This window comes from Protomyctophum parallelum, assembly GCF_964188405.1.
Source record: "Protomyctophum parallelum genome assembly, chromosome: 8".
Lineage (NCBI taxonomy): Eukaryota > Metazoa > Chordata > Actinopteri > Myctophiformes > Myctophidae > Protomyctophum > Protomyctophum parallelum.
The window spans coordinates 10315654-10331777 of NC_139703.1; the positions used below are offsets into that span (position 1 = coordinate 10315654).

At 40.7% G+C, this 16124-nt stretch overlaps 1 protein-coding gene across 1 annotated transcript; it reads left to right on the top strand.

The window, feature by feature from the left end:
• Nucleotides 1–220: 220 nt before the first annotated feature.
• On the top strand, nucleotides 221–15219 carry itgb7 (integrin, beta 7). The gene is made up of 17 exons (XM_083770405.1): nucleotides 221–312; nucleotides 2059–2077; nucleotides 2182–2291; nucleotides 2417–2493; nucleotides 2738–2936; nucleotides 4888–5058; nucleotides 5470–5711; nucleotides 6271–6423; nucleotides 9700–9795; nucleotides 9898–9987; nucleotides 10557–10691; nucleotides 11061–11251; nucleotides 12532–12749; nucleotides 13114–13324; nucleotides 13847–14040; nucleotides 14257–14417; nucleotides 14588–15219. The coding sequence occupies exons 3-17, from the start codon at nucleotides 2231–2233 to the stop codon at nucleotides 14654–14656; spliced, it is 2268 nt and encodes a 755-aa protein (XP_083626531.1). The 5' UTR covers nucleotides 221–312; nucleotides 2059–2077; nucleotides 2182–2230; the 3' UTR covers nucleotides 14657–15219.
• Nucleotides 15220–16124: the final 905 nt, after the last annotated feature.

Sequence of the window (16124 nt, forward strand, 5' to 3'; positions counted from 1 at the left end):
AATTGTATTGGTTGTATGGAGTTATTATGGAAAAGACATTTACAACATTACTAATATTAATGGCCAAGGTCCAAGTATGGTTAAGTTCAGTAAACAGCTGAGTTTCAGTTAGTCAAATCAAACGTCATATAAGCGGTATAAGCGGGGGGAGGGGGCGGGCCCCCATGACGATTATAAAAACATTTCGTCTCTGCATGACGCATGTCGCCACAGAGGTACAGTAGGAAACAGAAGGAGGAAGCAAAGTGCAGACAGGGAAGATCACAGCACTGTCAGTGAACCGGTACATAAGAAAAAGAGAAACCAACAGAGGTGAGTAACGTTTTAATACATTTTGTCATGTTTATAGTGAATACAACCACGGACGTGAATGAATTTCATGTGATTTTGAATATATATTAATTTTGATGCATATATATTTGTCAGTTTATTATTTATGCTGTAAAGCTCTTCTAAGAGGGAGACGTGGTGCAGTTAGTTGCTTTAGCAGACATTTTGAGGGTCCAATGGAGTTAAGAGGTTTTGTCCAAAGCACTTTTTACTACTTAACATTGGTTCAATATTTTCGAAAATAATTTAGTTATGAGGTTTCCTGCCGACAGCAACGATATGGTATGTACAGCCAGTAAGATCTCCTAAAATCTAATTAGAGGATCCTTTTTTACCAAAAATATTTTCTTTTTACGCAAAATACGTACGCAAAAATAGCAGATCTACATGCTCAAAATGTAGGCCTATCGCATCCCAACGTGTTGTGAGCTTGTAGATCTTAGAAGTTTTTAAATGGGTGAAATTAAGTTAGTAAAATGTACAGTAATGCTACACATCATAATATGCCAGCATACTGTGTGATATATTCTGCTGTGCTAGTGTCGTATCTAGGAATCAATCATTCTAGGCAATAACCCACAAAAGCAGGGTGTCGAGATGGTTTGTTTACGGTTTACTGTATGTTCCTGCTGCAATTTGTGTAACAATAGAATTGGTGGGGGCACATGGTTGATCAATGGGTCTTCAGAGGAACAGTGAACACGCCTACATTCTCACCTTAGTTTGAGAATCTGTACTTAATACCTGTACTCTGAGTGTAACGGGGTTGGTCAGTCGAGGCTGGTCAGTGGTCACGACTTGTGGCCAGCGGGCTCTGGCTCCTGTGTGAGCTTATGCTATGTTCTGCTGCTGCGCTGTGGACTCTGAATAAACAACATCATGGAACATCATCTTGTCTGTTTGCCGTGCACATTTCTCTCCTGTATATATTTTAATATACGACACTAGCGTCATACTTTGACCACATAACAGCCTAAATTTGCTCTTGTGCAAACTGCAGTCGATCTTTGGCATGCATATACAGTAGTGACCCATTTCTCTATAGACTGCCTTTTGCTATATATTATATATGTGTGAGAATTGTGGCCTCATGCGCATAAATTGGTTTAACCTTACAGGAAGTGTGTCATGTATTTTAACCATATGAACTACTATGTGAGTAGAGGTATACACGGTATGAATACAGAACTTTATGTCTCAACATAAGGACCTCTGCCAGGGACTGTTAGCAAAAAGTGGATTTCCATGAATCTTGGCGGGATCGAGGTAGTAGGTTGCCCCCCTAGAGACTTAATCGGTTGAATTTGTAAAAGGTCATGATCACAATCATGGTCAAAATTATATAATCGGTCATAGATCAAGAGCTTTAATCCGTTCTGTTGCCCTCTGACATCACACAGTTCCATCAAATGATGTCATAGTGTACAAATTCTCTCTACCCCCCAAAAGCCAAAGGTTGCAGGATAAGGGAAAATACTTAATCACTCATATCTATAAGTAAGAAATGGCATATGCCACATATAGGCCTTGACGTAGGCTGTAAGCTGAAACTTATAGGTGCCGAGTCCATTTATTAAAGGTTTTATTTGTTTTTGAAAATTAGTGCTTTGGCATTTGTTGGATTGTGGAAATCTGGGCAGCTGGGCTTCCGAGGCTAGTTGGATTGTGACTTACTGATCACAAAGCAACGTACAAGTCTAACCCCTCTCTCTCTTTTGATCTTGACAGCTACAAATTGTTGGCAGAGGTATGTACTCTAATAAATAAGTCTTAATTCACACCTTGTAATTATCCAGATTATAATGTAGACACCTTTGCTAATTACTTTTCACATTTTCATCTGCCCTGTAGGTTTCACCCCGCTCATGTTCCCGGAATATAATTTATCTGTGGACAGACAATGAAAAGGATTGTTGTACTCATTGTTCTGCTACACTTTGTACAACAAAGTGAGACTCAGGGTGAGTGTCTGAGTAAAAGGAGTAGAAGGAGTAAAGTAAACCTCCACATTTGTATTATATTTGTTTTCTTTTCTACCAGTCAAATGACGGGATCGACCTTCTGTGTTAATCTGTTGTTGTATCAGGTCTCCAAAGATGTGTGCCCAAGCCAAATTGCACAGAGTGCATGAAAAGTCCTGGTTGTGCATGGTGCAACCAGATGGTAAGCCAAATGATATATTTAACAGTATAGGCTGATACAATTAAAATAATAAATAACCAAGCATTTAGTATGATAGAGATCATGTATTGTGTTGTGGCCCTGAAATAGTAAACACTAATCAGAAAACATTATTAATTACAGACATGCAAGGTCCCATTATGGTTTAAAGCACATGACATTGGTGACTCACTGGCGCATGCTTATATCTTTGAGGCATGGTTGATGCTCCACTCTACTCCTATAGGGCTTCCTGAAACCGGAGGAATCGAATGAACGCCGCTGTGATACAGAGGAGTCTTTAAAAAGCAGGCACTGTGACAAGGAAAAGCACATTATTAACCCTGAGCCGAAAATGGATGAACTGAAGAACAATGACCTCAGCCAGGGCCCATATGATGTGATCCAGATTAAGCCACAAAATCTCAAATTCAAACTCCGAGTCGGTGAGCTGAGAAATGTATATCACAATCTAAGTTGCATTATATTGATGTCAGTGTGAATGGCTCACCATATGCCACATGGGTTCAGATTTAACTCATTGACCGCCACCAGAACCTCCGGCGCTGTCCACATCGTATATTTAAAAGTCTTCAGAAGCATTAATAATTATAACCGCGAGGTAAGTAAGTAACCTTCCTGTTCGCAGATGACTCAGCACTGCTGGTCTCGGACAGGAACAAACTGCAGGTTGAAAAGACCCTCAGCTCTGAACTCGGTAGAATCTGCACCTGGCTCGCTGATAACAAACTATCCTTACACCTGGGAAAAACTGAATCCATCCTCTTCGGATCAAATAGTAAACTCAGCAAGGCAGATGGCTTCTTGGTTAGAGTGGGTGACAATATTATCACACGAAAAGATGAAATTACCTACCTAGGTTCCATCCTGGAGGCCAATCTTTCCGGTGATAAAATGGCCACCAACGTAATCAAAAAAGTCAATCAAAGAACAAGATTCCTTTACAGGATCTCCTCACTGGTCAGCAAAAACACCTTGAAGACCTTAACAGGAGCCCTCGTACAAGGTTTCTTTGACTATGCATCCACCTCTTGGTACCACAGCACCTCAAAGGCCCTTAAAACAAGGCTCCAGACCTCTCAAAACAAACTGGTCAGGCTCCTACTTGGCCTCACCCCCCGAACCCACCTCACCCCTGCCCACTTTGACAGGCTGGGATGGCTTAGGGTCGACGACAGAGTACAGCATCTTGCAATGGGTCTGGTCCACAAGATTCGATACACCACCAAGATACCCATGTACCTGTCTAAATACTTCCTTAATGTAAACGAAGTCCACACCCACAACACCAGAGGGAGTGCAACAAACCATGTACAACCCAGATTCGGCACAAACAAGGGACTAAATTCTTTTCGCTCCTATGCCACCAAAATGTGGAACGCCCTACCAACAGTCATTAAGACATGTGAATCCCTTGACTCCTTCAAAACCGCTCTCAAAGGGCACCTACGGATGGCTGCAATTCGAAACTGGCCTCTGTAAAATCTGAATCCCCCCCACCCCCCCACCCCATTTTCCCTCACTGTATATAGTATCTTTTCCCTTTTTTGCTTCCCATATGATGAATTCCTGTTCTGTTCTTTACCTACAGAGAAATGTCTATTTGTATGTCTCTAAATGTTTGTATGTCTTTAAATGTTTTGATGAATTGAACAATGTGGACCCTGTTGTAAACAAGTGTAATGCTTAATTGGGTCGTCCACTCACAGTTGACAGTCTTTGTATTGAGTTTGTGCTTAAAATGTACTGTAAATTCTACAAACTGTTAATAAAGATTTCAATCAATCAATCAAAAAACCTTGCAGAGCCATGAGGCCAGGATCCTATCTCCTGTTTCTGTAGCGTGAGGCAGCTTGATGTACAAGTACAGCCCCTGGACATGACACTAGTATGTCACAGGGACTTAACCGGCCGGGGATTGAACCCTGACCTCCCAGTCTCAGGGGGGACACTCTAACCACAAGGCCACTGAGCTGGTAACCATGAGGTATAGCAACGATTTGGTATTGAGCCCCTAACATCCTCTCTTTGTTCAATTCGATCTGAGCCGCAATTCAGAGAAAAACGCCTCAAAAGATCGGCGTTCCCATAACGTTGTGCGGGAGGCCATCTTGCTACAGGCAAAATACAGCAAGCTTAGTGTTTCCTAGCATTGGGGAGCGATATACGATAAATATTTCTGAGACAATTATGAATTCATAAGCCCCAAAACACGTTAAAGACATTCTTTGTAGCCGTCAATGATAAAAAGAGAAAGACATTTGTAGAATAAAGCAAATGACCATATTCACTGCAAAGCGGTTATTTGCGTGAATATGGTCAGTTGAGAGTTAGGATGTATTTTCTAGTGATTATATTTTTCTAAATCAATCACAGGTGTCCCACAGACATTTAAAGTGTCATTCAAAAGAGCTGAGGGGTTTCCTATTGATTTGTATTACCTGATGGATCTGTCATTCTCCATGAGAGATGACCTGGACGAGATCAAACATTTGGGCCAGGATATCGTTGACACTCTTGGAGACTTCACGAAAAGGATTCGTATAGGTGAGAGCAGAGATTCTATTACATTCTATTTTGAACAACGCAGATATAGCTGGCCGGGATCTGAATCTGTCGTCCTATCCTATCCGTTTGTGCCAATGTTGTGAGTTTGCTGCCATCTAAATGTTAAAAATGATCTAAAGAGCTGATTGATCTTGATAGATTGTGATGTAAGCGACAAAGCTGCATCATGTGAATTGGCATTTTCTATGATCACATTCACAACAGAACACTTTGGGTTTTTTCTTAGCCAGAGTTGTGTTGCTTAGTTATATCACAGTGTACGTAGTGACGTACCCATATAGCTAACCTTTTAAGATGTTTACCCTTTAGTCTACATGGCAAACTCACAAAATTGTCCTATGGTTTAGTTCCCATGTAAACCCTTTAAATGAATTCTATTGCATCCATTAGGTTTTGGCTCTTTTGTGGATAAAGTGGCCCTACCATATGTGAGCCAGGTGAAAAGTAAAAAGAAAAACCCTTGCCCTAGCCGAAGCACCACTTGCCAGCCAGCCTTCAGCTTCCAAAACATTCTTAGCCTGACTGAAAATGCCGGTGATTTCAAGAAGGAGGTCAGCAGGCAAGCCATTTCCGGTAATTTGGACTCTCCGGAAGGCGGATTCGATGCCATAATGCAAGCTGCTGTCTGCCAGGTAAATTTGTCCTCAAACCAGATAAACACTGTGTCATATTTTGGGAAGATTTCCAACTGTATACGTGTGTGTGTGTGTGTGTGTGTGTGTGTGTGTGTGTGTGTGTGTGTGTGTGTGTGTTTGTGTGTGTGTGTGTGTGTGTGTGAGAGTGTGTGTGTGTGTGTGTGTGTGTGTGTGTGTGTGTGTGTGTGTGTGTGTGTGTGTGTGTGTGTGTGTGTGTGTGTGTGTGTGTGTGTGTGTGTGTGTGTGTGTATTTACAGTTATCTTTAATAAATTCAAAACTTGTTAAAATAGCAAATTCTTGGCTGTTTACTCTATTTTGATGGATGATGAAATACAGGGATTAAAGCGATACTTCACCCAATTTTTTTTTAGCTTTTTTCTATTGATTACTCACTCCCATGAAGTCTTGAATTTCTTTATTTTTTTGTCGCATTCCTATAGCTATAAGTATAAGTCAATCATTTGATGACCAGCAGTGGTTCCCAATGGAGACACAATGGAGACTCTTTGTTTATATCTACATATATTGTCCTCTATGTTGTTTTCTTTTGTTCAGGATGTGATACGTTGGCACAATGTTACCCGGATTTTGGTCTATACTTCAGATGACACGTTCCATATTGCTGGAGATGGCAGACTGGCTGGCATCTATGAGCCTCATGATGGGAAATGTCACCTCAATGGGAACATGTATGATGGCACCAAATATGTGAGTAAACTACCATCAATTTGTGTGTTCAAAATCAGTTCAACGTATCAACATAATTTGTTCATAAAGTGTTTAAATTGTGTCTAAATTATAGTGATATGTTCTTCTGTCAAAACACACCACAAAAAAAAGATATAACATTTTGTTAAAAGGTTAAGGCCCTCATTTATCAATCGAGTGTAAAATCTGCCACAGATTCGAGTGCAGGTTTCGTAGTACACCCACGTCGCCACGGCATTTATAAAGTGATCGCAAACAGCTGATCCTTCGTTAATTTCGTTCCGACGTTAATAAATGTGACGGCTGAAATCTATCTGGCACGCCCTAGCCTTGCCCTCGTTTTTGCGACATGAACGTTTTGCAATACGACCAAACAACGCATGGTAACCTAGTTACACAATGGAAAAAGCAAATAAAAAAGTTTCCCCTTGCTGCCCGCCTCACCCCCCTCTCATACACACAGGCGCACGCACGCACACGCAACTTGCAAGCCCAACTGGTGTGTTATTGTATCTTAAATATATATAAAGAACAAACACCTGCATCATGCATGAATTAAAGAAAGGCCTACCCTGTCTGTTTCTCCTCTCACCTCGCTTGCCTTTCTGGTTAGTAAACCACAGCATGCAAGCCGCCTTTGTTTTAAATGGTCCCCCAAACCGTTCACACTTCACACCTAACGGCCGGGGATGCGCCCCCCCCCATGCTAATTTGCCCAGTCAATCATTTGATCCACGCTACGCGCCTGCTGTGTGTTGTTAGTTGTAGGCTACTGTTGTAGCCTAAATTATTAAAGTCTTCATTCATTTAATATACAATATACAATGCTGCTCCGCTGTTCTACGACAGAAAAACAGGTGAGGACAAAACGTACGCCAGCTCCCGAGCAGACGTGAGTTTTGAACGTTGTCAAGTTCAATTGCAAGCTTTGCCGGAAATGTTAAATGCCGAAAATGTCGGTAATTTCGGCGTGCGCCCATATTTTGGAGTACGCACGGTTGATAAATGAGGGCCTAAAGGTCTAAATATAGAGCGCTGATGTCCTGACATCACTCGCTCATCCCCTGGTTCCAAGCGGTTCGCAGATGTTTTTCTCTATGGAGAATAACATGGGTCATCTTAACATCGTCTCATATTAGAATTGTAGTCTAAAAATGAACAAACTGTCCTGGCGATATTGTCAGGGAGGTGGCTCTGTATTGTTTACGATAGTCAGTCAGTCATATTTGATACAGTCTGTTTCTTGCAGTAATAGCGTTTTCTTGCAGTCAGTTGATTCTTCATATCCATGTGAGTGATTCGGCCTATAGATATATGATTTGTTTATTTTTAAAACACAGTTCTTATATGAGGCGATCTAAAATCCCCCTATGGGGATTACAATACAAATAAAAATGTACACGCCATTTTTGTATACCCCACCATAGACAACCAATATAAGGCAAAATTTCATCATGTCACAAGTAGCATGTGACATGTCAAACTAGGGGGTTTTCATGATTCTGAATCCATTCCAGGCATTCGTTTTGCACGAAAAATACTCCTTGTCCTAAATTTGGCCATACCTCATCACATTTGTGATAAATGGTAAATGGTGCATTTATATAGCACCTTTATCCAAGGCGCTTTACATACTGTAGATTGTGCATTACATTCACCCATTCACATACACATTCATACACTGATGGAGGCGGAAACCATGCAAGGCACCAACCAGCACATTAGGAGCAATTTGGAGTTCAGTGTCTTGATCAAGGACACTTCGACACTAACTCTAATGACGGTGATGACGGCTCCAGCCGTTTTTAGGCCAAGGAGTGTTTTTCGTGCAAAACTGTGACATGCTACTTCACTAGTCGGAAGAAACACACCATTGGAAAGGTTTAAGGGATTTATTGACAGTAAAGAAAGTAGGGGATGAATGAATGAAATCGGGTGTGTAGGTTCCAGGGGGGGTCGCCGACCCTGAGGTCTTTGGGGAGGAGGTCGTATGGTGTTCGTTGTATGGCGTTCGTCGTAAGGCGTTCGTCTTACGGTGCACATGGACGGTCTCCCCCCGGCAGGAACCTGAGAAGGAGAGAGAGTTTTGTTTTAATTGGTTGTTCCACTTTGGCAAAGGGAATGTAGTATTCCTAGTGCCGATAAGCTTCTTTGAGGGGAGCGGGGAAAGGAGCTACTATAGAGGTGAAGGGGGTGGGGGTGGGATGCGAAAAGCCTGTAGGAAGGTGGCTAGTGTGCGACGCGGCGAGGCGGGCGAAACGTGGAGGATTCTGGGTGGTACTGGGCAGGTATAAATAGGGACAGGTAGATTGGCATGGAGGGCGGAGAGTGGCGTGAAGTGCAGGGTCGATGTGTGTTTCTCCGCCTCCTGAACATCTGTTGTTCCAACTCCATTTAAAGTATATTGACATTTTGCCTTATATTGGTTGGGGTATACAAAAATGGCCATAACCTTTTTTGCGATATTTCCGGCAGAGCACACCTCCCATTCTGTGGACCTTAATGACCAAGTGAATAGAAAAAACTGTCATGACATCACAGGTCCTCCCAAATGGGGTATAGTGACAAATGTCCCCCTTTAACCACATGAACCCTATAGAGAACATTTGGAAAAAATAGACAAATATTTGCCTAAATTGGTGAAGATTCAGCGGAAATAGCAGATCTATAAGCTCATGCTATTCTCGCCATTTGACAACAAAATTGTTTTTGCAAACCCATTATTTTTCCCATGTGTGTTTAGGACAAGTGGTGTAAAGTAACTAAGTGCATTTACTCTGTACTTGAGTAAAATGTTGAGGTATTTTTACTTTATTGGAGTATTTCCAAGTTTCTGTACTTTTACTTCTACTCCACTACATATCAGAGACAAATATTATACTTTTACTCCAGTACAATAATTTGAAAACTTACTAGTTACTAGTAGGCCTAACTAGTTATTTGGATTATTATTAATTTATTACAAAACATACATTCACCACTTCAGCGCTAGCCTAGTATATTTCGGCCATTTGGAAATAGACGATCTACAAGCTCACAATGCATCGCGATGTGACACATTGTGAGCTTGTAGATCTGCTATTTTCAAAAGATTTTTATACATTTTATACATTTGAAAACTTGTGAAATGGGACATCTGCATAATGAATACGTTCTACTTTTGGTAGCCTACTTTAAGTACACCTTTGTACTTTTACAAAAGTACATTTTGAATTCTGGACTTTACCTTTCTATATTGATATGTTTACTTTGAGTACTTTTCCCTCCACTGTTTAGGACTACCCCTCCATCGGCCACCTCTCCAGCGTTCTCAAAGACAACGACATTCAGCTTATCTTTGCTGTCACTGAGGAAACTGTCCAAGCTTATCAGGTCTGTATAAAAAAGGACATTAAGCTAAGGAGGTGTGTCCATGTGATTGATTATATTGGTGGCTTTTCAATACCTCTCATCCAAGCATTCCTTTCTACTTAGGCCCTGAGTAAACTAATACCCCAGTCGGTGGTGGGAGTTCTCAAGAAGGACTCCAGCAACGTAGTCCAGCTCATCTCGGAGGCGTATAATGTGAGAATGTTAATGGTCCTTAACCCATGACTATAATAGTCTATAATACAGTGGTTCCCAAACTTTCATGTCAAGGACCCCAAATTGACACTAATTAGCCCTGTGGACCCCCATCTGAAGAGAATAAGAGATATACCAGGGACCCATAAGATAAGATTTTTACATCTCTAGCTGTTGATTCTCAACCCATTTAATTTCAAGGATCCCCAGTTTGACATGCATTAGTCTGCAGATCCCCATTTAATGCCATATCTCTGAGATGCCAATTTATATTGTAAAATCAATGTTAATTTAACTCTGAAACCAATAAGGGTCCATTTGGTTCCTATCATTTAGCTGGGGACCTCCTGGAACTCCCTCAAGGAACCCGCACCCCACTTTGGGAACCACTGCTATAACATAATTGAAGACAAAGTGACTATACTTCTCCTAATGGTTAAGATGGATTACATGCAGAGGATACATTATGTGTGTAAATGTATAATGGTAGACAGTAACTAATTACATTTACTTAAATGGGAATTAAAGGTGATTTCTTTCCTTTCTTTTTTTTAAATGTATTATTACAGAACCTGTCATCCACCATACTGCTGGAACACCAGGGGGCGCCACAAGGCCTTGATGTTGCCTACAAGTCCCACTGTGTTGACAGTGCCCCCTGGCGGAAAAGTGGAGAATGCATGAATATTAAGATCAATGAGCAGGTTTGTCTATAATTCCTAGGGAGAAATGTGACTGTATATAGTAGGCCTATTACTAAACATACATTAACCACTTAGTGGTTAATCTACATATGCACAATGTGTGGCATCATGATGCGTTGTTTGGTACTTTAAGTACATTTTTATACCAAGACTTTTGTATTTTTACTAGTAGTTACATTTTAGTGGTACATTTTGAATACTAATAATATAATATAATATAATATAATATAATATAATAAGAGTACTTTTTCCACTACTGGAAATGTCACACATAACAAACTAAAAGGATAATGAAACTGGTCAACCTGGGTCTCATTTTTAGTACCCTGGAATGATTTTATTTTATTTTATATTGTCTCTTGTGTTCAGGTTGACTTCACTGTTAGGTTGAACATCTCTGAATGTCTTGGAAAAGAGATGGAGTTTCATTTTAAAGTCCAGGGCATCAGCGAGACCCTGAAGGTGACCGTAGAGACCCTGTGTGACTGTGATTGTGGAGAGAGGGAGGAATCATCCCCACACTGCAGCAACAGTGGCACACTCAACTGTGGAGTATGCAGGCAAGTCCCTACTCAGTAGAATCATAGGGAAGTCCCTACTCAGTAGAATCTATAGGCAAGTCCCTATAGAAACTATAGTAAAATACGCACATCACTTCGTGGAGGTGCTGGGTTCAAAAAGTAACATATGAAAAGAGAAGGGAACCCGCACACTCATATGCTCCAAAAGATAACTTTATTGACGACGTTTCGTCTCTTTCGCTCTTCATCTGGTCAAAACTGGTCAGTTTTGACCAGATGAAGAGCCTTGGCTTGAAACGTCGTCAATAAAGTTATCTTTTGGAGCATATGAGTGTGCGGGTTCCCTTCTCTTTTCTCTTTTCATAAGTCCCTGACTGAGTAACTGAGCAAATGTTAGCGTAGATTTAAATTGTAAAATGTTATTGTTTTTCTTACAACAATGGGTTTTTTTTTAAGATTAGTTTTTGGCTTTTCTGCCTTTATTGATAGTTTCAAGTGAAGATTGACAGGAGAGAGAAAGGGAGAGACACACAGCAAAGGTCGTCATGAACAGGACTCAAACACGCGACACGTGTCAGGCCAGAGCCTATATGTGGCATGCACCTGGACCACTATGCCACCAGGCACCCTACTTAAAACATTGTTAAAAACTAAAATCAAAAACGTATTTTCAACTGAAAAATGTGTTGACATAACAGGTAAAAATACTTTAATTTGTCAAGTGATGAATTGCATGACACTTCAACAAAGCTTCAGGGAATGCCAATAATGTTAATGTAGAGAATGTATGTAATGTGTAATAATTAGGATTTTAGTATTAAATTCGGTATGTTAAACTATAGTAAGGACATTTTCTCTGTTAAATTCGAAAAATATTCTAGTAGTCAATGAACCTAATAGCGTCCTTACTGGGGGCGAACATTTGCAATACGCTGTGAGTTTGTAGATTAGCTATTTTTGGCAAAGTTAAATTGGTGCAGAGGGGAAAAACGAGAGGGCCCAGTATAGATAAAGCCTGGGGGACCCCGGTCAATTTAGCCTATATAGGGCTTTTAAGTGGTTGAAGTGTTGCATTCTGATTATTTTAGGGGCAGCAGTGGCTCTGGAGGTAGAGTGGCCGCTCCCAGTACGATCCCGGGCTCCCCCAGAGTTACTGTCAAAGTGTTCTTGAGCGGGTTGGATGCCTTGCATGGTATCCTCCGCCATCGGTGTATGAATGTCTTTGTGAATGGGTGAATGTAATGCACAATTTATGTAAAGGGATTTGGATGAAGGCACTATATAAATGCACCATTTACCATTTTTAATGTGTCTCCTAGTTGTGACTCAGGTTTCGTGGGTCAGAAGTGTGAGTGCGAGCAGCAGAAGGGCGTGGCCTCACTGGACACATCATGTCGTCAGAACACCGCTTCCCAGGTGTGCAGCGGCCATGGCCACTGTCACTGTGGAGTGTGCACGTGCCAGGGCAGCCACAGTGGTACATTCTGCCAGTGTGATGACAACAACTGCCCCAGAAACTACAACATGCTTTGTGGTGGTAGGTGCACGTTTCATTATGTTGCACATGTACGACCATCCAAAGCATTTAACCATTTTAAACCCTGTATACAACACTTCATCCCCAGGGAGTCTAGAGTCTCAATTATTTTATACTTTGTTGTGCTAAAAACACATGCAAAAAATAGCGGATTGGCCTATATAAAAAAATTAATTTTTAAAAGATTTCGCCTACTGATTTATGCAAAATGCGGCGCCAGGTTTAAAGTGGTTAACAATGTATCTCAGCATCTCTCTTCTCATCATTAGTTTTAGTAGTACTGTAACATAAAACATTTACAGTAAAGATCTGCATACTGTATCTTGCAGCTTGGATTTGTTTGACACATTTTTGTATTCTTCAGGAAATGGGAATTGTAACTGCAGCACCTGTACATGCTGGGCCAACTACACTGGCTCTGCATGTGAGTGCTCCACGCTCACAGATGAATGTGAAACAGAGGGCAACAGACACTGCAGTGGACATGGACAATGCGAATGCAACCGGTGCCGTTGTAATCAAGATTTTACTGGCAAGCACTGCTCTTCAATAGTGAATACTTGTCAAAACTACAAGTGAGTATGACTGTTATGCTGTATGACACTGAGGTAGCTGTTTCTTCTTTGTTGTTTTTTCACAATAATGGTTCTTAGGCAGAGGGGACTGTAGGTGTGAGATCTCTGCTCACATGATTTTAGATTGTGTTTGTATTAATGCATACAATAGAGCACGCACATCCACTCACTAAACGCCAGGTGCTGGGCCAAGGTTAATAGAAAAAGGTAAGGTCCGCACACTGTACCTTTCGAGCTGAATCCAGTGTGGGACCTTACCTTTTTTTTCTTTCAAAAATGACCATGTATATATCTGTCAAAATGATAAAACACAAAAACACTTGCAAGCTTGGGTCCTTTCAGTCCAAAAAGGCAAATTGTTGTGATTCGGCACTATAATAGTATTGAGGTTGGATTGAATTTACCCAACTTTTATGATTTAGAATTAGAATGTATACAATACATGTTTGAAATCCGGTATCTCACATGGTAAATTGCATAGGAACAGTCATACTGTATGTTTGCCTGTTGTAACCTCACCAGGAAGTGCATTGAATGCATATCAGAACACAAGGGAAGTGGTGAGGAGGTGATAAGATGCAGTAAGGACCACTGCCACTCAGCAACAATTCAGTACATAGAACAAGAGGAGCTCCCCTGCAGTACTGATGCTCTCATGTATGAAGTGAAGCCTTCCCCTGATGGCAGCATCCTAGTCTGCTACACTGACCTACCCCGTGAGACATATAATTAATCAAATAATCGTTTAATTCCTGATAAAACAGCCAGTAACATATACTGTATATTATGTACACTATCTGAGCCCTGTGAGCATATGTTTGTTTTCTAACCTTATAAATGTTATTACCTTACTTCCAGAATAGCCATTTTTGGCTATCTCTGGTTCTCTGGTTCTCTTGCATATTTCAACTTAATCTCCTCTTTTCTGACAGGTTCTATTGACAGGACTTTTGTGATCATTGTCAGCTCTGTGTCTAGTATCATTGTCATTGGCATAGCAGTGATCCTGGTCTGCAGACTCCTCCTGGAGCTGCACTATCGCAGTGAATACCGCAGCTTCATCAACGCTCAGAAAGACAGCAAATGGAACGAGGTGAGAAATACAGTATGACACTGCATAAAACTATTTTTGTCTCATTTTCTATACCAGTCATAATAACTTTCTTGGGCCTGTAATGGTAATTCATTTTCATTTTTTATACATTATTAAAGATAAATGGATATGTACATTTTCAAAAATATGGCTCACATTTGTGATTTCAGGCTAAAAATCCCTTGTTTCAAGATGCCACCACCACTGTAGTGAACCCGATGCACTTCGAAGATGACTAATAAAAGAGCTAAATGCATTTATATAGCATCTTCTTTTAAGCTATCTTATCTACTCCAGAATTTCAGCTCACTTACTTCAGAACAACATCCTCTATTGCCACCAATATGGATTTCGCAAGAAAATATGCTTGGTATATTGAGAAAAATATGCCCATTTGTTCTTCCTTCATGTCATTTAACACTCTATTATAGCTTAATTTTCCCTCATATTAATTACTGTAATATTGTCTGGGCTGCTACATATTCAACATATCTCACAAAATTACTGATCATTCAAAAAAGGTTTCTGAGAATGATTTCACATTCAAATAGTTATGAGCCATCTGCCCCGCTCTTTATTAAATATTTACCCATTGACAAAGTTTCAGACCTGTTTATTTATGTTTAAATAAAAAAAATACAAACAAGACATTCCCTCTTCTTTTCAGAATTATTTCCGTGTTACTTCTGACATTCACTCCTACCCCACAAGGCAAAGAGATGATTTTGAATTACCCTATTGTCGCACTTCCAAACATCAATCATTCATCAAATTTTGAGGCCCTCATCTATGGAATTCCCTAGCAGCTAGCTAATTGCAGAGAAACTACAGGGAATTGAAACATGTGCTATGGTCACAAGGTCCCAGGTTAAAGCTGGCCTGGAACCTCTCCCAGATCTTGCTAATGATCTGTGTGAGCGCGTTTCCAAAGGCCCCAGAAAACCACGGCGACAACGCCGCATTGAGACAATGGAAGGTGCCTTTAAAAAGGCAGAAAGTTTAAAGGTATATCCTGAATGAAGTGTTAATTGGGACATTCCAATTGCAAAGATCAGATCCTTCTCTTTCTGTCTTATATAAGCAGGTTGAGGTGGGGGACAAAACCTCTGGTCCACATTTCATGGTTGAAAATGACATTCTGTATGCTATGGGGGATGCAGGTAAATACTTGTATATGAATACTTTGAGTAATATGGTCAATAGAACAGGTGTTAGACTGCATGGTGTTTATACCATTATGGGAATTATACATATTGTCTTTGGACATGGGCTAAACTGGGTTGTAACTTGTAAGTTTCAGACAGGGATGGTTTGGTCTAGTGGGAGGGGCCTGGCCTTTATAAGCAGGAAACCTGCCACTGCCCAGGAGTCATTGTAGGGCTCTACCTGGAGCTGAGAGGACCTGTAGCCAACCTGGCCAGTTTATGTGTACAGTTGTTTGACGGGAAACCACCTCCATGTTTTTTTCTCTGGACACAAATAAGGTGAATAAAAGCAATTGATTGCATCAATATTCCAACTAAGTGGAAAATGTTTGAGTATATTTTTGAGTATTTTTTGAGTTTTTCTTGGAGTATTTTTGAGTACCTTGGGGATTTCTTTGACTTTTTGAGGACTAATTCAAGTGCCTATGGCACATTCTACCCACACTCAGTACAGAGTGTGACATGCTTCACTTAAATCCCCATTATCCTTGCCAATATTCAA